Source organism: Coffea eugenioides, chromosome 10 (genome assembly GCF_003713205.1).
Source record: "Coffea eugenioides isolate CCC68of chromosome 10, Ceug_1.0, whole genome shotgun sequence".
Lineage (NCBI taxonomy): Eukaryota > Viridiplantae > Streptophyta > Magnoliopsida > Gentianales > Rubiaceae > Coffea > Coffea eugenioides.
Window position 1 is genome coordinate 10,170,171 of NC_040044.1, and position 22,632 is coordinate 10,192,802.

The 22,632-nt window shown below is 34.6% G+C and overlaps 2 protein-coding genes and 1 pseudogene across 3 annotated transcripts; 2 read left to right on the top strand and 1 right to left on the bottom strand.

The window, feature by feature from the left end:
- The first annotated feature begins 1,823 nt into the window (after window positions 1–1,823).
- On the top strand, window positions 1,824–6,807 carry LOC113750391 (annotated as a pseudogene).
- LOC113750144 lies at window positions 5,287–12,732 on the bottom strand. 2 transcript variants are annotated; one of them, XM_027294085.1, is made up of 8 exons: window positions 12,447–12,732; window positions 12,128–12,196; window positions 11,599–11,706; window positions 11,445–11,519; window positions 10,608–10,742; window positions 7,839–7,980; window positions 6,726–7,151; window positions 5,287–5,645 (listed from the first exon to the last, which is right to left on the bottom strand). In XM_027294085.1, the coding sequence occupies exons 1-7, from the start codon at window positions 12,651–12,653 to the stop codon at window positions 6,991–6,993; spliced, it is 897 nt and encodes a 298-aa protein (XP_027149886.1). In that variant the 5' UTR covers window positions 12,654–12,732; the 3' UTR covers window positions 5,287–5,645; window positions 6,726–6,990. The 2 variants fall into 2 exon arrangements, with proteins under 2 accessions (XP_027149886.1, XP_027149885.1); XM_027294084.1 differs by having other exon boundaries at window positions 11,599–11,718.
- A 7,058-nt stretch (window positions 12,733–19,790) lies between these two features.
- LOC113749526 (ubiquitin-like protein ATG12) lies at window positions 19,791–22,392 on the top strand. Its single transcript, XM_027293290.1, has 6 exons — window positions 19,791–19,872; window positions 19,983–20,041; window positions 21,010–21,078; window positions 21,169–21,231; window positions 21,693–21,797; window positions 22,064–22,392. The coding sequence occupies exons 1-5, from the start codon at window positions 19,851–19,853 to the stop codon at window positions 21,750–21,752; spliced, it is 273 nt and encodes a 90-aa protein (XP_027149091.1). The 5' UTR covers window positions 19,791–19,850; the 3' UTR covers window positions 21,753–21,797; window positions 22,064–22,392.
- The last annotated feature ends 240 nt before the right edge of the window (window positions 22,393–22,632 follow it).

Sequence of the window (22,632 nt, forward strand, 5' to 3'; positions counted from 1 at the left end):
GTGGTTTTGAAGGTGTAGGAACTCTTAGATTGAGGGTGTTTTTGTGGTAAACACAAAAACATGTCACTAATTATATGTAGTTTTGTAGTTCTTTATCAGAACTAGTGTTAAGATCACACTCAATGTGTGTGCAATTTGGAAAACCTTAAAATGAATTAATTTTGTATAATTTTTGTTTTCTATGTAAATAATATTTATATTAATTTTCGAAAGAACTTTGGTTTATAAGTTTATAATAATTTAGTAGTTATAATATTTAAAGTGGTTATAGATAGTTATTACGATATTCAGGTACTTATGAGCAGTTATGTTGGTAAAATATGATTAGGTGGGTAGGATAAAAAAAATTTTTTAGAAGGATATGATTGAAAGTTCAAAAAATGACAACAATTGTTTATATCAACTGCCTATATTCTAACTTTATATGTTGTTCATATCCTGGAGTATAATAGTGCATTTTATGGTCTTAAAGATAGTTCATTTGACTAAAAAATGTTATATTGTCGGAATAAGAGTGGTGTAGATGCTATCATTTGACTAAAAAAATGTCATATTAATATAATTGTTCTGTTTAGAACACTTAAAAATCTTGGGTTTTAATCTCCTTTCCCCCTTCCAACTCCTGTCCTGTTAAAAGAAGAAGGGGAAAAAAAACCCTTCTATTGTCCAACGATCTATGTTGATTTGTAGTGTGTGTGTGTGTAAGGTGCAATGGAAGGGATGATTATTAAAAAATAATAATAATAATAGAATAGCAATAGTATGTAGGATTTCTTTTAGTGTAACTGTGCAAGTAATTTTTTAAAAACTCAAAAGTAGAAAAGTGCGAGTGTGTGACATAAGGAGGATTACAAGCTAGTGAATTTACCCTTGAAAAGAACAGCGATAGCATGTAGAATTTTTCTTTTGCTTAAGCTACTAAAAAGATAACTCCCAAAAAACTGTTATGCACCATCTGTTTTGTTCCCGTACCATATGTTGAGAGACGATATGTCAACTTTCATCCCTCTTCATGCCATGCAACATTGAGTAGTGTACAACTGTACATGGTCAATTGATCAGTTCCTATTTGTTGTTTGTTTGGACAAGACTACATCTTGGTTCCCTATTGTTTTAGGGCTGTTTGTCCTTACTTTCTTTGAGAAATTTTTGAGTTATCAATGCATCAATACACGTAACAGCTGTATAAACACCGGACAGATAGGACGGCAGGTAATTTTGAGATAGAGGATTTGAAGCGCTCACACCACCATGAGTAAAAATAGGAGATAACTACTAATTTCTAAACTTATGTAAAATAGGAAATACTTCTAATTCCTAAACTCATATAATAAGAAATTAGGAAATTCATGGGCTAGTATAAGTAACTAAATAAATAAGGAAACTAGTTATTTTCACATAAAATAAAAGAACCAACTAGTTATTTTCACATAAAATAAAAGAACTTAGGAACCTACCCAAATGAAAAACAAAATTAAGCTAATTTCCTAACGGATAATATTTTCCCAATCCTCAATTGAGAGCTGTCTCTGCATGCATGCATGCGAAACAGAAACAACCATGGTACGTAGACGTCAATCAAGAGGAACCAAAACTTGAATTGTATTCGAATTAAGTAACTAAAGGATTTCCTTTTTCGTTAAGGATAAAGTTTGAAAGTAAAATTCTATCCAGAACGCACCCAATAAACAACCTCTATAAATTGGCCTCTGGTTCACATAGTCTATCCATACGTTCTTTATTTGTATTATTTTTGCGTGTTCGTCACCTCTTTCTCATCTGTCATATTTTCTTGGTAGTCCACATCACATGCTATAGCAACAATGGCCGGGGGCTTTACCGGTGTTAACAAAGGTGGTGGTGAAAGTGAATATCCCGGAAAAGTAACCCAATTATGTGATCTTCACTGCTATTGCCGCCGCCATGGGCGGTTTGATCTTTGGCTATGATATTGGAATCTCTGGTAACTTTCTTGCTTTCTTTACCCTAGGCCCGTCTCCACTGATTTTTTAAATCTATCTTAAGCTTTTGAGAAAATCTGTTATGTGATGTCGTCAAGAACAATTCTTTCAACTCTTAGATTTTCACAAGTTAAAAGAAGTTAAAATCAGAAGTTACAAAATACCTCTACTTTTTGAATATATTCTGATACCCGGTTTGTAACCACAACTTGTTTTTTCCTTTTTGAATGTGAATAATATGTATTACTACTACTTTTTTTTTTTGGAAGTGAAATTAGTTTATATGATAAAAAATTGCAGGTAGGGTGACTTCAATGGGTCCATTCTTGGAAAAAATTTTCCCATCAGTTTATAGAATCATTCGACAAATCAGTATTGCAAATTTGACAGTGAGCTTTTGACCCTCTTCACATCTTCCCTATACTTGGCTGCTTTGGTGTCATCCTTCTTTGCTTCATGGTTGAGCAAGAAGTTTGGGAGGAAACCAACCATCTTGGCTGGTGCTATTGTTTTCTTGGCTGGTGCATTCTTGAATGCTTTTGCTGTCCGCGTTATTATGCTGATTTTGGGTCGCATTCTTTTGGGCATTGGCGTTGGTTTTGCCAATCAGGTAAATTAGCAACGTATTTTAATTTTTAGGAGCTCGTACTATACTGTGTTGAATAACTTGATCCCTATTTAGTATAGTAGTTACCAAAACCAAAAAGATCACCTTCCTTCCTTTTGTGCTGCGATTAAGGCTCCCGAAATTAAAGATCTTGGGGGGTCAAATCCCTTTTCTCCTTTCACGTATTTTAAATCCCACCCTTCTCCTAAAAAAAAATCAATATAATGTTCTAGTTATATCATGATGTGTTTGTTTAATTTTCTGTTAAAATATTTGAGGTTTTTTCTTTTTTCTTTTTTAATGAAGTAGAATTATATACACATATTTTGTGGAGCTTTTACACTTTTTTAATCTTAAAACACTTTTTTATAGTAATGGTTGTACTTGAAATATTCTTTTATGGCTGCCTAATTCTCTAACTGAAAACTATTGAAACTTGTTCCCTAAGTGATCTGCTGAAAAGTTTCTAACTTTTTTACACGGTAATGTATTAAAAAATGTTTATGAACTCTTATGTTCCTTGGGGATATCAAGTTTTTGTATAGTAATAATTCTCAATATGGTCCAACATGTCAAAAAAAAGATATGTTTTATTTTCAAGAACCAAACACACCAGCATGAGTATAGGAGTAATTTTTTTCTTCACGCTAATATATATGATATTTGTCACTTGCAGTCGGTGCCAATTTATTTATCAGAGATAACACCATACAAATATCGTGGAAGATTTAATGCTTGTTTCCAGTTGTTCATCACAATCGGAATATTTGCTGCCAACATTGTCAACTATTTCACTGGCAAATATTTGCCCCATAATGGATGGAGGTACAGCCTAGGGGGAGCTGCAGTTCCTGCAATTGTGGTGGGCGCTGTAGCCATTTTTCTCCCTGATACTCCCAGCTCCCAAGTAGACAGGGGCAAGTTAGGTGATGCCAAATTATTGCTCAAGAAAATCCGTGGAGTAGAGAACGTTGATCTTGAATACAAAGATATATTGGAGGCTTGTGCGGAATCAAAAAAGGTGAAGCACCCATGGAGAGACCTTAGGAAAAAGCCCTATCGGCCTCAGCTTTGCGTGTCTGTCTTGATTCCACTCTTTCAACAATTCACAGGCATCAATGTGGTGCTGTTCTATGCTCCTGTGCTTTTCAAAACTCTTGGATTTGGGGGCACTGCCTCTCTAATGTCAGCCCTCATTACTGGTGGGGTTAATGTCTTGGCCACCTTCGTCTCTGTCTATGGCACAGATAAATGGGGTCGAAGGCCTCTATTTCTTTGGGGAGGTCTTGTCATGATTGCATTTCAGGTAACCATGCATATATGTACCCTCCTTGCATCTTTTCTACATTCCAAGTTGATAATCTTGCTATGTCCCAAAAAAAAAAAATCAAGCATTTAAGAACTAGTATATACAATTCTTCTTAAACAAATTCAAGGGTGTAAACTTCAGCTTAGGAGAGAGAAGCAAATGTGGTTGCATATGGTCAGTTTGCCCTAGAGGTGATAGATAGTATTGAATGGATTGGTGTGTTTTTTTGGAATTCACAATAGAATGTAAGTAATGAGAATGAATATGATTTATGAAAACGTTATTTATTATGTGTCATATATCCAATCGTAATAGTGTATATACCGTCTATACATACAAAATTTACTTTTAATTAAATAGTAATAATCTTTTGTTTTTTTGGGTTCATGTAGGTAGCTCTGGCTACCCTAATTGGGATTTGAATTTGGGTGGTCAGGACAAGCGGATCAATTGCCATACGGTTTTGCCATAGCTATTGTAGCTTGCATATGTTGTATCGTCTCTGCTTTTGCATGTTCTTGGGGTCCTCTAGGATGGCTGGTTCCAAGTGAGATTTTTCAACTCGAGATCAGGCCTGCAGCACAGAGCATCACCGTCGCAGTAAACATGCTCTTCACATTTTTGGTGGCACAGGTCTTTCTCAAGATGGTATGTACCATGAAGTATTATTTGTTCATCTTCTTGGAGCTTGGGAGATAGTAATGACTGTATTTGTCTACTTTTTCTCGCCTGAAACCAAGGAGACACTAATCGAAGAAATGTCCCAAAGTCTTCTGGGGAAGGTTTGCTGGCCCCTTGCCGCCGTAGGGTGCTTTTTAGGGGTCTACCAGTTCATACCATTGGTTCTTTTTTATGCTTAGTTCGATCAAGGAATTTGTTTCCACTCCTTTTTTTTTAAGAGGCACCAGTCTTAGTTTATTGTCTTTGGTAACATTAAAAGTCTGGGATTCTTTAAATGTTACTCATTTCTTGTGTTTATATTACATACATAAATTTTTTTTTCAAAAATTGTGACTATTTTGAAATGAGAACGGGATCAATAAACGATTTATATCTTACGAACAAAAAAAGAAAAAAAACCTACATCCTCAAGAACAATTGACTAGTAATTAATGTAACCTTTTAATATTTTTTTTTTTGGGGTTCCAAGCTAAAGAACAAGGTTGTGATTGATTTCACATGAAGGATCAATATTAGAAAAGTATTGAGTGAGGGATGGATTGGATGGTTTTGGGGAGGAAGTTAGAAGTCTGGATTCAAGCCCTCCTACTTACATTAAAAAAAAAAAAAATAGAAAAGTATTGGCTTGTCATTTACTATAATTGCAATTCTCTCGAGAATCCTAGCGAAGGAATGACTTGAATTCCTTGCAGGACTGAATGTAGCACCGCATCTCTGAAGTCAAAAGAGGCAAATCCTTAAGACTGATTGAAGGCAATAAACTCCAATATCCAAAGCTCAAATGGTAAATTTACTACAAATTTTGCTTCAGTTTTCTGTTAGTCCATGATAGAAACGAGGATTCCAAGAATCAAAGACTAAACATCTGGCAATTATATCCAAACAACAACATTGCTGATGAAGTACAAAAGGAGCAACTTGAATGCAGGATTCTCCAATAACCTCTAGCCGAGCATGGAGAACACTTCAAGCAAAGTTCTGATAAACGAAAAGAGCAAGGTAATCCAACAAATTTAACATTTTAGCATCCTTGTACGAAGTTCATTGAGGTTTATTAATTGCTTCTGTAGAAGTTATGTACCACGACCTGAAAAGAAAGAAAGAAGAAGAAAGGAAAGTATCCAATTTCTGTCAAAATGATTGCTATCACCATGGAATTATTCCAGTTTTAGAAGAAACAATAGTGGAATACAAAGTACCCCTAGCTCCTAGGTTAGGGATAGCGTATCACAACCAAAAAATGCTTCTCATATACGAAACAGAGTAGCCAAACCTGAATGCTAGCAAAAGAAACACGAGATTGCTGAAAACATGACTCCATTACTTTTACTAGTTTGAACATGAACGTTTACTTTCTCAGCAATGTGTAATGACCAAGCAGCATATTTTCATGCTTGTAAATTCAAATGGGAAAGATCATGCTACTGTGAAAGCATACAGGTACGACTCGACTTCATAGTATTTAATTAGTTGAAACACCAAGGTTTACCCTTTCCTACAAATTTTTAGGCCTTTTGGTATGAAACCAGGTTTTTTCCAAGTCTTATTCCATGAATTCTTAGTTACAAGCAATCTAAGAAAGAAAAGTTTTTCAGCTCAAATGTGATAATCAAATTCTCGATATACTATATTAAAGTATGCAGAATACTATAAGGTGAGTGTAGGCAAATTTGCACAAAGTACAACTGTGGGGTCTTTATCTCACCATGGTATAGATTTTTGCCTAACAAATCACAGTGGCAAATAAATCATCAACAAATACTTCTCATTTGCTATGCTCAGATGGCAGCAAATTGTGTAACTCATTTTCAAAGGAGCTTAAACATGTCTAAAGCGGAAAAGCCAAAAACACTTGACAAGAGTTGTTCACAAAAGAATGGCAAATAAATCATCTACAAATACTTCTTATTTGCTAAACTCAGATGGCAGCAAAAGTTATAGCTCATTCTCTAAGGAGCTTAAACTAAAGCAGAAAAGCCAAAAACACTTGACAAGAATTGTTCACAAAAGGATTGACTGATGCAACAAACAATCAAAATAACAAATTAACCAATGCAATCGTTATGTAACAAAAATGATTTTGATGTTAATTACTTTTAATGATTCTTGCAACACATGATTGATTAACTATTCCATTAAGTCAGAGCTAATGAGTGTCCAGACTTACCATGTCAAAAGCTCAAGATCTTGGATCTGCAGTTGAAGTCGCTGCATATTGTTATCCCACTTCTGTGGCAGCTACAGGATGACACGGTCCATTTCCTGCTTTTGTACAATATCCCAGGAACTGCCTTTAGCGACTAGGTTTCAGTACCCACTAGAATGACTTGAAACCATGTCATTTCACGTGCCAAACCAATTTACACAATATCTAAGAATCTTGATTGTTTTTCTCAAACAATCCATAAAGTGAGAATTTAGTCACTTCCTGCTCACTGCCCCTTTAAGGATTGAAGAGCGAGTTTGGCAGCAACCACAGAAATATTGTTATTAACAAATTCCAGAGAGTTCCTTAATCTTTCCAGGGTATCTTTGCCGTCCATAGCTTTTAACTTCTCTTCCTGCAATTTTGTCAATTCTGACTGCATTGATCCTACAATTATAAACAAAATTTACAACATTGAGCTGCAAATCTTTTCACTTCATTAGCCGTATCCACACATAACAAACAAATAATGCACCTTTAGTAGGTTTTGATGGCATTGTTATACAAATAGATTAGCATTTTGCAATATGTATTATCTTGAGTTACTCCACATGAACTTAAAACTTAAAACCTACGGAGAAAAGAATTTGATGAGTTTTCTAAGTAAAACTTAAAACCTACGGAGAAATTCTTCTCTGCACTTTGATGAGTTACTAACATTATGTTGTTGAGTTTGATATCTGGCAGAGAATCTGAAGCAAGATATTTATCTGAAGTGAAAAGTCACTTGTGCACCTTTTGTATTTCTTATTCGCAACAAATTGGATATAAAGCAGTTCTTTTTATCATGCTAGCAGACACATGATCAAAATGTTGCTAAAAAACAAGACCTCAAGTCACAACCAATGATACACAGTGCTAACTCAACTTATTAAGATTAAAGTAATCTAGACAAAGTTATCAGAAACCGGGCAGATTTATTTACACAAGCAAAAAGTATCAATTGAAAGGTCCCAGCAGCTTTTAACTAGCGCCCATGGGCATCAGCTTAACTTGTGAGTTCAAACATGTCACTATTTAAAATGCAACGCTTAAAATTACCATATCAAAAAGCATGAATAAGTGGCATTATACCTGAAACAGGTTGATAAGCAGCAAAAGAAATGCGCTCAGCGAGGGAGGGAACAAAACTTTCATCACAATCTAACCCTGGTGCCTTTTCAGCCCAGTTTAAAGAGTTTGCTGTCTGAGTCTGCAACAAGGCCTCCTCAGGAGCCTACGATGCAGAAGCTCAACAGAATGAGGGACTCACATCATGGCTTGAGATTCATAATATAACTATATATCCCACATTAGCAATTTCGCCTGGATGGATGTACCTTCTACCTTCTTAATTAGGCCTCAAAATGTTAAAAGTAATAATCGTGAGGAAAAAGAATACATCATTTATCATGCACAGTAAAACAATCTTCAAACTCCTAGCTGTTCAAAGCTATGCTTGAGACTCAGGAATGTGAAACCAAGAGTAAATTTTATATCAGGAAAATTTTTGTTCTGCAGTAAAAAGCACACAACAGTTTTCATTTTAAATCCCCACACAAAATAGTAAGTGGATTCTCTTTCTATAATTGATCCCCTCTCGCTGTGAGCACGTGTTAAGCGGACCTCTATGGTTCCAGGCATCTATCATGGGACTATACCGTAAGCCTCAAAACTGGTTTTATATTAGTCAAAAAGGATAAAAGACAGCAGCAGTTGATTATTGACTAGGCTCAAATTGGTCTGTTTGATCTGAAAAAGTTAAGACTGGGGCCTAGAAGACCTTTAGAGAGGTTCTTCATGGTTCAGAAATTGTGGCTGGGTTCATATGTTTTCCACACGCCATGAAGCCCTTGCCTGCCTTAGTGGAAGAATTCACAACTCATCCTTGTAAACCTCTTTTAAAGAATGGTAAATTGCATTTGACCCAAAAATTATTTAAAAGCCAGCACTGTAAATATTTGGCATCATACGAGCTATGGAGCCAATTCCAACTGAATATAAAACTTGAAATTGCCTATCAAATTCTTGATTCATATTTGGGGACATATGCATCAATTTTTGGACTAATTTTTGTGAGAAAATATTCAACTAAACAAGCTGTAGTCACAGGACCTGTCAATTAAGTAAACCAAATATATCTAGTCATTATGTTAAGCTAACTATACCACCTGCCAAGATGTGCAATGTAGTGCAAAAACAAATCAACAAGAGGATAAAGCTAAAATCACATGAAATAAGCTTCATGCGGCCAATCTAATTGATCTTTCATGCCATGTATGAATTGTACAGCTTAGCAAAGTACAATATATATTTCTATTCATCATATGACCTATTCTTGTGCTTCATCCTTTCCATATCTGCTTGAGATGACCATGATTCTTTAAGAACCTGTTGAAGAAGTGGAAGCACAATTTTGTGCTAAAAAATTTGGAAACTGTTGCTTTGCAATGCGTTTTGAGGGCTGATTCCTAGAATCAGCTTTTTCATCTCCAAACAATCAAAGCAGTAGTCACATCACAAGCAAATGAAAATGCCCCTAAAAAGCTTTTAGAGTTAAAAGGGCTGGAATCAGCTGAGCTTAAGCAACCAAAGCTTCCTTTCCATATGTAGTCAATTAGTGTTTATCCGTGACCGGCTGTGAATTTATGAAAGATTAACAGTACGATATCATTAAACATTGCAATACCAGTAATTGAACTGCATAACAGATATCTGACTTTGTAGGAGATAATTTATTGCTTAGTAATGAATCAAAGTTAATAGAAAATAAAAATATTAAAAAACAACTAGGAAACCTTGTAGATAAAAATAAAAGCACATGAAAATTATTTACATCTTGCCTTGAAGACAAAGATGTACGCAAGCCAAAGGTTATTTATATCTTGGGATAATATCAGAAACCTCCCCTGAGGTTTCTCTTAATATCACCTGGCACCCCTAAAGTTTTAAAAATATCACTTACCTCCCTTACTTTTGTTATTTGTGTAACAAAATTTTTAAAAACCCTAAACTACCCTTTCACTTGCTAAATAAAAATGTTCCTAAACCACTTTGTTCACTTCAAGAAAACCATCACCTCAAAAGCAATCTCTTGTAGTACCACTACATCACAATTCTATACCCCATAAAAATATAAATTTGAAAAATAAAAATGATATTTGAAAAGAAATACACTTGCATTAATTTAATTCTATATGCTCAAAACCGATTTCCTATAAATTTACATTTTTTAACATCATCTTCTCAACCCTTTACTCAAACCATTAAACTATACCAATCATTATAAAAATCAACCCAAAATAAGCAAATAAATCATACCCCACTTTATCACAATCACAAAAAGTAAAAGATAAAGAAAATTTAATTTATTATAATTTACAATAAAATATTGCATAGTCATCCAAAAACTATGAGTAAGAGAGAATGATGGAGAAAAGGGAAAAAGAAGAATGTGACTTCCATTTCTTTTTTTTTTAATTTTTGAACTTCATTTATTTGATATGTTGTGAATTATGTGTCAAGTGAGGGTTAATATAGTCATTTTACAATTACTAGGGGAGGTAAGTGATATTTCTAAAACCTCAGGGGTGCCAAGTGATATTAAGAGAAACCTCAAGGGAGGTTTCTGATATTATCCCTTGAATCTTTCCTAAGCATCAGCAAAACCAGAACAAATAGAATTTTAGATGAATCCAAGCATATCAATCCAGAGAACTTACTTTCAGTTCTATCATTTCTTGTTTTCACTTTTAAGTCAATGCAGTAAACGACCATGCAGCAGCACCATATGCACCATCTATTCAAAGGAAAAGCCAACTACATATTAAACAATCAAATAAATAGATAGCAGAATCAAAGCACCTTCAATTTTATCTCCAAGCTATTCAAATTTTGAATAGCTTCTTTCAGTTGAAGTACTTTTGGATTTAACTCTGTGGCTTCATGGAGTATGCGATCCTTTACTGGTACGACAGCACCGCGCAAAAAAGGTTCTTCCTGCAATTTATTTCAAGTAAGATGTGCCTGGATATCAATGACAACAAATATCTACTTGTCAATGGTTTCACAATAGTTTGATAATCCAGCCAAAAAGAGGTATATATAGACAGCATGAAACTCAAAAATGAGAAAGAAGAAGATAACACAGTTACCATGAAATAAGGCAGGAAAAGACAGGATGCAGGAAGACCAACATTTTAATTGAAGAAAAAGTCATAGTGCAAAAGAAAAAAAAAATCAAGCATCTTTCTCTGATATGCTATGACAATTTAGATAAATAAGATTGTATTGGTGCTGCCAGCCATGCAAAAATGGATCAAGGCTCTAGACAAATAATAAGATGATGAAACCAGTACGAGGGCTCTAAATCAGGGTCCTAAGGTACAATAAGTTGGACAAAACAGAAAAAGAAAAGTATGTCATTCTCTTATATACTCAATTTAAAGCCATTCTTAAAACTTAGGGGCAACAAAGGATGCAATAGAGCTCTGTAAAGCCAGAAGCCATAATTGAATCCGTTTTATATGAGACAAAATGAGGCTAGACTTGTAGGTTTTACAAACCAAAGCAAGGTGAAATGATTTACTCAGTATATGACAACCAGACAACTAAAACATGAAACAAATTACAAGGATCAGTAACTAGTGAAACTATACAAGCTCACAATCAACAGTAAAAAGCTCCACATATCATCACTACCTGTGCAAATTTTACAATCTTGACACGACCTATGCCCCTTATGAACACTAAAGCACCAACATCCAGCTGCTCAACCTGCACGGAATGGAAAAAAATTGTTAGAATGCACATTAATGAACTTACTTTTCTATGTCAAATAGAGATGGAGGCTTACTTTCTCAATGGAGACCAAGCAACCATGCCGAGCTGCAAATGATGCTTCTCTCAGTGTCTCATTAACAGCAATGGGATCCAACACGAAATGCACAAACAAGCTTTTGTTCTGAAACAAGGACTGCATACAAGTTAGCAAGAATTTGGTCAACCAAATTCTGGTATTAAGTTGCTTACATCAGCAACCTTAGTGACCATGAAAACTCGGGTCGATTGAGCAGGACAGAAGATATTGGAAAGAAGATTGCACGATTCAACGCATACAGGGGAGCAAGAAAGCAGCCTCAATTACTGATGACATCAATACTCTCAAAACTGAAACTTCCCAATATATCAAACCAAAACTATTTCTAAAAGTTACAATTATCAACGCTGCAAGCAAAAAACAGAAGCTCCATGACTTTCTCATGATGCAAGTAGAAAATAAATCCTCACAAAATCCTTATCCAACACACCACTGATGGCATAGCCTTAATCCAGAAAAGAAAAGAAAAAAGAAAAAAAAAACTAGAGAGATGAAATGTGATTACCTCCTCCAGTAGAGCTAGATATCTAGCTTCATGCAAATGAAGCTTCTTAGCCTCAGATGGAACAAGTACCTGTACAATAATTACCCAAAACAAACCTATTAAAAGCTCGTACTTCAATAAAAAAAAGCAAGACAGCTCGATCTTTCCTTCTAATCTCATGTAGCAAATTAAAATCACTCAAGTAAAACCAAAATTTCAGAGAAAAATTAAATCAAGCAAAAAAGAAATTGAAACTCATAAAACACTCTGTAATTTGAGGAAAAAGAAGCAGCATTAGTACTCGAAAAAAAAAGGCAAAATAAATGGATAGGTAAATTACTTGGTCCTTGGGAAAGGGAAGAAGCGGGAGTTCCAGCTCCGGCAACGAGTATGAAGAAGAGGAAAAAGAAGCAAGGGCTATGAAGCGACACCGTTTGTAGTTCTCCTTTTTACTGAAGCCGAAGTAAGAAGAAGAAGAAGAAGAGTAGCGATGGCGGATTATGTGCGGTTGCCGTAAAAAGGTAGGGGCGGTGGTGCTAAGATTCATAGCTTTGCTTCTAACTGTACTTCTGCTATTTGATGTTTTGATTTTGAGTTTTCATTTCCCAGAACCGTTATCCGTTTCCTTTTTTTTTTTTTTTTTTTTTTTTTTTTGGGTGATTCTTAGGCAGACACATTCGCAGTGTATATATACATTTGGAAAAAAATGACTTGTTTTATTGCTTATATTTTGTAAAAATATTATTTTCATTGCTTAACTTTAAAATGAAGCAAATTCATTTTTGACATTTAAAAATCGAAACTATTACATCTATGCACCCAACTTTTAATCTAAATCAAACCATCCAATAATCTAATAATAAATTTAGGGATAAAATTGAGAGATCACTCAATCAACTCCATCACATTCACATAACATATTGAACTAAAAAAGAAAAAAATATTAAAAAATTCTAACATTAAAGGGCGTTCTTTGTCTTGTAATGATAGGGTTTTTTTAGGGTAAATCTTTTCATACATTATTAGTATATACACTTGCAAGTTTAGATGTATAATATACATACAAAGTTTGGTGTTTAAATTTAGGAAAAAATCCACTTTTCATCCTCAAACTTTGTGACAAAGACACATTTGGTCCCCAAACTTTTCGTCAAAACACATTGAATACATGAATTAACGATTTTTTGCCATATTTAATCAAAAAACAGGAATTTACTCATTTTGGACGGTGAAAACCACATGGCCGTTAACAAATGTCCAAATATCGGGAAAACCAACACAAGTCAGATACAAAATGTTGACTAAAGTCCACTCCCTGTCTCTATTCCGCTGCTTTTCTTCTCCAAGTTTCCCCCTTTCCCACTTTTTCACTGGTTGAAATATTTCCGTCCTTAGAGTGGAGCTTTCCCAACCTTAGAGTGGAGCTTTCCAGTTCGGTGATTGAAGACCACCAAACGTGGAGAAAATGTCTGTTCGGAAGAAAGAGCTCAACGATCGTGCATTCCCAAATTACGGTAAAATTTCTAGGGTATTTAGATAAAGACTTAAATGTAAAAATTTTTAACTTTTGTGTTTATAATATTTAGATGTGGTCCCTGAGGTTTGCATTATGGGTATATTATGGTTACTTTGAGTTATATTGGGTTGAAAAGATTAATTATTTTTAATCTGATTGTCGGAGCTGACAAATGCGTGTGGTCCTTATTTGTGATTATGATATTAAGATGGGCCCATAAGATGTGATCTTTTTCTGTGATTATGGCATTTATGCATTATTGAGTGCATTGTTGTTAATGTTAATGTATACCCTGTTGATGATTGAATTATTGATATGTGCATTTTTTTTTATCAGAGCAAGGCAGCACACTTATAACTCTAAGGTGTCACCATGGAGGGTTAATATCCTACACTCCTCATCCACATTATGAGGATGGAGATGCATGTGTCATTGACTATGTTGAAAGCATAGGTTTAAGTGTCTTTGAAGTAGACAGATTGACTGAAAGTGCTGGTTTGTATGGACACAAAGTGTATTATGGTTGGGAATTAGCAATTTTATAAGGGTAGAAACAAGTAGACAATTGCATGGATATATTAAGAGGAATGGTGGTTTAAATAGGAAAATTATTTTGTATGTTGAGGTCTCATTCCATGAAATCTTTATTCAACAGTTAGGCTATGATCCGTATCAGATTGGTGAGAATGAAGGGGCTGATGGTAATGACAATTTGAATACACCTAATGCTGACCGTAGAGGGGGAGGGAATGACAATGAGGCTAATAGGAACAATAATAATGATTCTGATTCAGGGAGTGAATCTTTCTTCTCAACAGTGGACTCTGATTATAATATGACTGATAGTGATGATAATGAGTTGCATGACAATGTAGACAAAAATGCTGAATGGTTAGGTGTAGAGCACCATAAGAATTTTCAAAAAAATTAGTCAACTGAAATTGAAAGGTATGACAATTTGGTGATGCCAGAGGACAATGATGTTGCCCCATCTTCTGAATCTGATTTTGAAACTGTGAATGAACATGATGATGAAAAAACCAGCAGTGAATGTAGAGTCTTCAACCCTAAAAATATTGACAATCCAAAATTAGAGTTAAAAATGTTGTTCAGTAGTATAAAGGAGTGCAAGTTGGCTATCACAAATTATAGTGTAAGACAGGGCAGAATATGTAAATTTGTGAAGCAGGACAAAATAAGATTGAGGGCTCAGTGTAGAAGTGAAGGGTATGACTGGCTTATTTATGCTGCAAAATTGAGTGGGGAAGGTAGTGTGCAAATCAAGACATTTGAGAACACTCACAAATGTGGTTTCACCTATGACAATCCCCTTGTAAATTCTGGATGGGTTGGCAGAAAGTATACTGAGGAGTTTAGGACTAATCCTAAGGTAGATATGAAACACTTTAGAAAGACTATAAAGAAGGATAATAAGTGCTCTTTCTCCAAAAAATAAACATACAGGGCCAGGAGAAAGGCTATGAAGATTATTCATGCGAGTGAAATTGACCAATATAGTAAGCTAGGAGCATACATGCATGAAATTCAGAAATCCAACCCTGGAAACTCCATTATATTGAAAACTGTGGATGAATCTACAAGTACAGCAACACAGTAACAAAGGTTCCAAAGGTTGTATATGTGTTTTAATGGAGTGAAGTAAGGTTTCTTAGTTGGATGTAGGCCTTTGATTGGAATAGATGGTTCATTCTTGAAAAGGTCAGTTGGGGGAGTTTTGTTGATAGCTGTTGGATTAGATGCTAATAATAGCATTTATCCAATTGCATATGCTGTAACAGAGGGAGATAATAAGGAATCTTGGGCATGGTTCTTCAAATTACTCAAAGAAGACTTGAAAATTAAAAAGGGATTATAAGTGGACTATCATGAGTGATAAGCAAAAAGGGCTGATTCAGGCATGTGACAATGTTTTTCCAAATCCAGTTCATAGGTTTTGTGTGAAACACATGCATGGCAACTTTTCATCTGCTGGATTCAAAGAAGAAGCTCTGAGAAAAGCCTTATGGGCTGCTGCAAAGGCAACTACTCCAGCAAAATTTGCCAGCAAAATGGAAGAAATGGCAGCAATTGATATACATGCAACCAAGTGGTTTGATGATAAACCTCCATCTCAATGGAGCAGAGCCTACTTTAGTACTTATCCAAAGTGTGATATCTTGTTGAATAATATGTGTGAGTGTTTCAATAACAAAATATTAGATGCAAGGGAGAAACCAATCATTGAAATGTTGGAATTGCTAAGATTGTATATGATGCAAAGAATGCAGCAAAATAGGGACTTAGCTCAATAGAGGTGGAAAGATTGCATGTACTGTCTTAGGATTGTTGAGAGAATAGAAAAAATGATGGAAAAGGCCACTCAGTGTTTTCCTTTCAAATCCAATGATAACTTGTATGAGGTTTCTTGTCCATATGGTGATCATTATGCAGCAAACATCAAAGATCATACATGTTCATGTAAGAGATGGGAGCTGATAGGAATTCCTTGTCCCCATGCTATTTCTGCACTATGGATAGCAAAAAAAGATCCATTGTTGTATGTATCCAGTTGGTATACAATGGAGAAATACTTGAAATACTATGAAGACTGTGTATGTCCAATGAGTGGGGAAAGAAATTGGGAGAACATTGATCTCAAAGGTCCAAAACCACCTCTGTACAGTAAACCAGCTGGAAGACCAAAGAAACAAAGGAGGCGGAGTACGGATGAGATAGAACAAGCAAAGAAAAAACAGAAAAAGAAAATGAGCAGAGTTGGTGTGGTGATAAGATGCAAATATTGTCTGTAAAGAGGTCACAATGTGAGATCTTGCAAACTTAGAAAGGATGAACAGCATGTAACTGAAGCTGTCCATGCAGCCTCCCAAGTTCCTCAGAATACCATTGCAAATGTTGAAGACACCTCTGTAAACTGCAATGATACTGAAGCTGAAGCTGAAGTTGAAGCTAAAGAGCTAGTTACATGTACTCCTCAAAATTTTAATAAGAATTCAGTTGATAAGGCAGCTCCAATGCCTGTAAGTATTGTATGGTCTCACTTTTTCTTAATTTCAAATTTTCTTTAACTTATTGTACGTTTATGTTGTTGCTTTTACGGAAAAGAAAAAAGCAGAAAAAGAGGGATGCAGCTAGACCAACAGAAATAGTTGTTGATGTTGGTGTCAAAGAGCCTGTCCCATCTTCACCTAATTTATATGAAATTTTTGGTTAAAAAAAATCTCAAGTGAAGTATAGCCAACCATTACACCCAAGAAATGACAAGGATAAGGTGCCTCTCAGGATTAGGACTGGACATATGGACGTGGCTGCTACCAAACAAAGTGTTGTTGCTTCGTCTAGGCTGAAAGGAAAAAAGAAATTGCCATAAACCAAAAACTTGATGGCAGTCTTTTGCTTTTGCTGATGTTTTTTATGTAATAGTCTTAGTCTTAGTTTTAGTCTTTTGCTGATGCTTTTGAACAAGACTTGTCTTTTTTTGAACAAGATGCTTTCATTATGGTACTGATCACCTTTTTGAGAAAGTTTATGTTCCTTGAACAAGTTGTCCATTTTAGTATTATTTTAAATTCTTACTTAATGGAAATGATGCTAATTTGTGTATATTGGCTTGTTAATAGGTCACATAAATTTCAGATTAGCTTGTCATTATTACATACAAACATTTTACTTCACATAGTGCTAGTCATCTTTTTGATGTGTTATTCTTATTTCGTCCAAATTGTCTTACTATCTTTTTGCTAAAACAAAGCAATTTCATTACTAAATTTTGTACAATACACAATACAACAGCCATTCAAAACCAAAAGGAGGGGTAGTAGTACATATAAACATTCTAAATCAGACTACAACTGTAAATAGCATTACCATCATTTACAAGATCCAAAAGCATGCTATTTCTACGTTTACAAATTCAGTCAAAATTCTGCCCCATGAAGGGAACGAACCACAGTCATCAGCCCCCCCTTCGGTAACTCATTCCAACATTAGTACCAATTTTCTTTCTCTTGCATGTCCCCTATTTTTCCCAGCAACAGATATCATAAGTAGCATAGCCAATATCAAGATAATATAAATCATAATTTTTTCCCTTCTTCGGCCTTTTTCAATTGTTTCCTCCATCCTGTTTATCCTTCTCAATAAATCTGGTATTATGCTCCTTCCTCTTGCACAGATTGGTTCATCAAGCCATTCAAAATATTTGCATCTATTTGGCCTCTGCAAATACAACCATATTATTACAGTAAGGGCATTTCTACACTTTACTTACAAAAAATTACACTACGCTTACCGGCCATCTTGGACATCCATAGAATCTCCTTCTAGGATTATTATCCCGCTAAGAAGTTGTCAATTTGGGTCTTAATCCACACGCCACACACGAGTACTGCTATTTGACGAAATCGACGATTCTGAGATTCGTGACCTCATTTTGTTGACAAGTACGAATTGAAGATGGAGTTTTGTTGCTTGATATGGTGGATCACTCCATTAAGTCTACTGTATTGAAAAAGCTTTGTTGAATCACTCCATTAACTCTGCTAATCTCAAGCAGCTTTTCACTTCATTAACTTGGTGGGAAAGGGGGAAACTTGGAGAAGAAAAGCAGTGGGTTAGAGAGAGAGTCAAGTGTGGACTTGTGTTGGTTTTCCCGATATTTGGACATTTGTTAATGGCCACGTGGTCTTCACCGTCCAAATTGAGTAAATTCCCGTTTTTTGACTAAATGTGGCAAAAAATCGTTAATTCATGTACTCAATGTGTTCTGACGAAATGTTTGGGGACCAAATGTGTCTTCGTCACAAAGTTTGAGGATGAAAAATGGATTTTCCCTTTAAATTTAAATTGAAATGATGTAAAGGTATCTAGATCCGTTAGTGTATACAATAACAATGTGAAAAAAATTAATCCTTTTTTTATGTTATAATTTTTTATTTTTCCTTTTTGGGTTGATTAAATTTTATGTGAATATCAAGTTGATATTATAATTTTTTATTTTTCCTTTTTGGGTTGATTAAATTTTATGTGAATATCAAGTTGAGTTAACCAAGTGATTTACTAATTATACTCCTGAAATTTGTAATTGAGTTATTGGGTGATTGGATTTAGATTGAAAGTTGACTTCAAGGATATAATAGCTTCAGTTTTTAAATATTAATGACGAATTTGTTTCATTTTAAAAGTCAATGACAAAAAGATGTGTGAAAGGTAAGGGATCGAAATTGGTCATTTTTCCTATACTCTTTTAGTACTTGCAATAGTCTTTAGGGATAAGTTTAGAAACGTCCCTTGAGGTTTCTAACAATTTCACTACTCTTCCAGAGATTTAAAAATTTTACTTACCTCCCTTGTCAGTAATTTAGGACACAATGCTTACATCGCTAATGGCTAAATGACTTTATTACCCTTATCATTTAGAATAATTACACATATATGTGAAGAAAAAGAGTTAAAATCTTGCTAACTACATTAACTATAATTTGGATTGTAAAAAGTTAATTAATTTGCCATCTAAACATAGAGTCAATATCAGGTGCATCTTTTTTAATTTTTATATATACTTGATACATAAAAGAAATCAGACGTAATGCAATTGATAAATTAAAGGATTTAGACATGAGAAACCATTAAATAGTTTACAAACTAAATTAACCATAATTTGAAATTTAAAAAAAAATCTAATTTGGCATCTAAAAAGGGATCCAATACTAGGTATCCTTTTTCCAATTTATGCACTTGATAAATAAAAGGAATAAAGAAATAAAGAGATTTCAGTTGAGTTAATTTTTCTTATAATTGTGGTGATACTAAGAATCTTAAGGTATGAAAAAAAATGTTTTTTTAAATTTTGGACGTTGTTAATTTTTTTGTTATGGATAATGGACATTTTTTAGTAACCATGTATAGTAATGGCCTCGTAAGTAAATTAACAAGTTAGATCAAATATTTAATCTAATAATATAATAGTTGAAGGGCACTTTTGGCATATATAAATCTTTTCACATCTTAAATTATTTTTTTATTGTTGCTTGTTTTGAATTGGACTAAATTGTTATAGGAAAATTGGTTTAAGGGGAAGTTAGTGATACTTTTAGAACCTCAGGGCAGAGAAATGAAACAGTCAGAAACCTGAGGGGAGGTTTCTGAAATTACCCCTGGTCTTTATTTCTCTCTTTCTTTCACGTACGAGTTAGAGAAAAGAAATCCATCATGGCTTCCGAACCTCGTAAAGGTCAGTGGTATAGATGTTTTCGATTATTTTAATTTTCTAAAGTTCTTAATTTCTGCTAAACAATAATACATAGATCAAGTGTTGTTAAAATTTTGATGATTATGATGCAGTTGTGGTTCATCTTCGAGCTACTGGGGACGCCCCAATTCTCAAACAGGCGAAATTCAAGGTTTTCTCATACTTAACTGTGTTAGTATTTAAATCTAATTTAAATTGGGGTTTTGAAAACCCTTTTTGGATCTTTCATGTATTTATTTCATGGTTATTGCGTACTTTACTCATTGCTTCTTACGTCGGGGAAGATTATTTAGTCAAAGTTGGAATTTTTGAAAAAATCGTTGTTTCTTGATCTCTGTTTTGTTGGGAGGGACTGCGGATTTGGCTTATAATTATACCGTAGTTTCAGATCAGTTTATGGCGTTGAAATTTTATACTTTTGATTCTACTTTATATGGTGTTTTGACTTGAAGGCTAAATTCTTGAGTAAGATTTATTTAATGGTGATCAATCTGGATAATTCAGTGTAGTTGACGAAACTGGATATTTTTCTGGGGCTAAAAGCGGTGCCGTTTGTTAAACAGCGTACAAGATCTTTGGCTGAGATATTATTCACGAAATTTGCAGCGTTTTCTCTCCTCTTGCCTCCCTTTAAAAAAAAAAATAAAAAAATTCCAAGATCTCTCTATCTTAATTTTATCCAATCTTTGTTTGCTCTGTTTTCTTTTGATTATTGCTGCTGTAAATTTTTCCGTGAAGTTGGTGATTGATGAAGGCATACTGTGTAGAATTTGTATAATTTTAGTTTATGCCTTGGAAAATAATATTTTTTGCCTTTATGGTGGCGAAAGTCTATAAGTTTAGATTATGGCAGATTGTTAAGTCTAAGGTTATGGAAGACAAAGTTGTAGAATTTTGGTTGTTTCATTCTCTTGTAGTTTCCATAGGATCAATATAGAAAAAAGGGTGTCTGTTATGTAATAAATATCTATTTGCTTATGCTATTGTGGTACTTTTGGAGTTTGAAATACTCATGAGCATTGCCATATGGCTTCAATGGTGTATATTGGAAATGCATTTAGTGAATATTTTGTTTCTCATTTATATGATAAAACCTAAAGTAGTTCTTTTCATATGCAGATTGATGGGTCAGACAAATTTGTCAAAGTAATTGATTTTTTGCGCCGCCAGCTTCACAGAGACACGTTGGTAATTGGTTCTTTCTTTGAGCCGTTTTTAGACATGTGCGTTTGGTAAGACAGGGTCAGGTTGAGTGACTATCATGTTTTGTTTCCCTAGTTTGTATATGTCAACAGTGCCTTTTCACCTAATCCAGAGGAGTTGATAACTGACCTGTATAACGTAAGTTGCTTCAACTCTGTTGTAATGTTATATGATCCCTTTGGAACTATTTATCTCTGTTTTATTTTAACCGAAATGCTTGCAAGGATAAACCTTCTATGAGTTGAGGTAATTTCTATCAGTCATACCCTGTTGGAGTGAGTTGTATTCATTTCCATCAATATTTTGTGCCCCAAATATGTGTTTTCTGGGCTCTTTTAGTTTTAGGCTTCTGCAAGTTCTTTATGTGGGTTTTGGATGAGCATTTGAGGATATCAAGGAGATGCCATATGAAAACACAAGAATCTTCTTCTCGACGATATTGTTGACTAAGGTGTTTATGAGTGCAGTGGTGTTCAAACCAATTTTGCGGTCATTTTATCAAACTGAAGACACGGGCTCAATAACCTCTTCTTCTGTTTGAATGTACATATGCTGTTGTTTTTAATGTTAAGTTTGTTGCTTGAATTGTGATTTTGCAGAATTTTGGTATTGATGGTAAACTGGTGGTGAATTATGCTTGCTCTATGGCATGGGGTTAACCATCATCTATTAATTGACATTGTACAGCTATACCCAATTGAAAGGTATGTGATTCTGAATTTTATGAGTTAGATTTCTTATACTTAGTGCCCTACCTCTATTTTCCATAGTACCCTTGGTGGATTAGCTCATTAAGTGCATATGATGCATAGACGCTTTTGCTTTAACAATTTTTAAAGCAGACAAGATGTTCATATTGTTGAAGTCTCCTTAAATGATTATCTTAGCTTGTTAGTTTACTAATATTTTCAGAAGATTTGAAAGGAATGCAAAATGAGATTCACCAAAAGTTTTGGGTTGTATTTTGCAGAGTTGTATACCTGTGATTCTCCGACTTGAAGCGGGAGTAATTTTGGACACTGTTGTCAGTTGTGGAGTTGTTTGAACTGGTACTCACAAGAGTGAAACAATTTCGGCTACTAATTGATCCTTAGCATGTTATGTCATGTCAACAGCAAGCAGAATACATCTTCATGCTTCAACCTGATTTTTCTCTGATCAAGGCAGCTTCTTATTGATGTGATTGGTTAGATCAGCTGATTGCTTATTCTTTGGAGTAAATTATGCTATATGACCTGATCTTTATGTTTTGGAAATTCTGTCCAATGTCTAATGCACCAATGTTGACCTGTACCATTAGTTGATAAGTTGATCCGCTTCATATCGCAAGTATCTGCTGCAAGAAATCCACAAGGGACCATGAAGGAATGACAGGTACAACTGTATACAAAAGAATGTATGAACCGTCCTGCATGACCATTAAAGAACACTCACAAACTTCAAGAGCCAAATATGGTTTTGCATCTCCAGATGGCTCTTCTGAACTGTAGTCTGATTCTAGACATGGATGGCAAAAATCCTCCAAACAGAGCATGCCTC

Coding starts and splice junctions, on each gene's coding strand:
- LOC113750144 (XM_027294084.1), bottom strand. CDS start 12,653: ATGAATCTTAGCACCACCGCCCCTACCTTTTTACGGCAACCGCACATA. Junction 11,520..11,598: donor GCTTGGTCTCCATTGAGAAA/GTAAGCCTCCAT, acceptor CATTCCGTGCAG/GTTGAGCAGCTGGATGTTGG. Junction 7,152..7,838: donor TGCTTATCAACCTGTTTCAG/GTATAATGCCAC, acceptor TTATAATTGTAG/GATCAATGCAGTCAGAATTG.
- LOC113749526 (XM_027293290.1), top strand. CDS start 19,851: ATGGCTTCCGAACCTCGTAAAG. Junction 19,873..19,982: donor GGCTTCCGAACCTCGTAAAG/GTCAGTGGTATA, acceptor ATTATGATGCAG/TTGTGGTTCATCTTCGAGCT. Junction 21,232..21,692: donor TGATAACTGACCTGTATAAC/GTAAGTTGCTTC, acceptor GTGATTTTGCAG/AATTTTGGTATTGATGGTAA.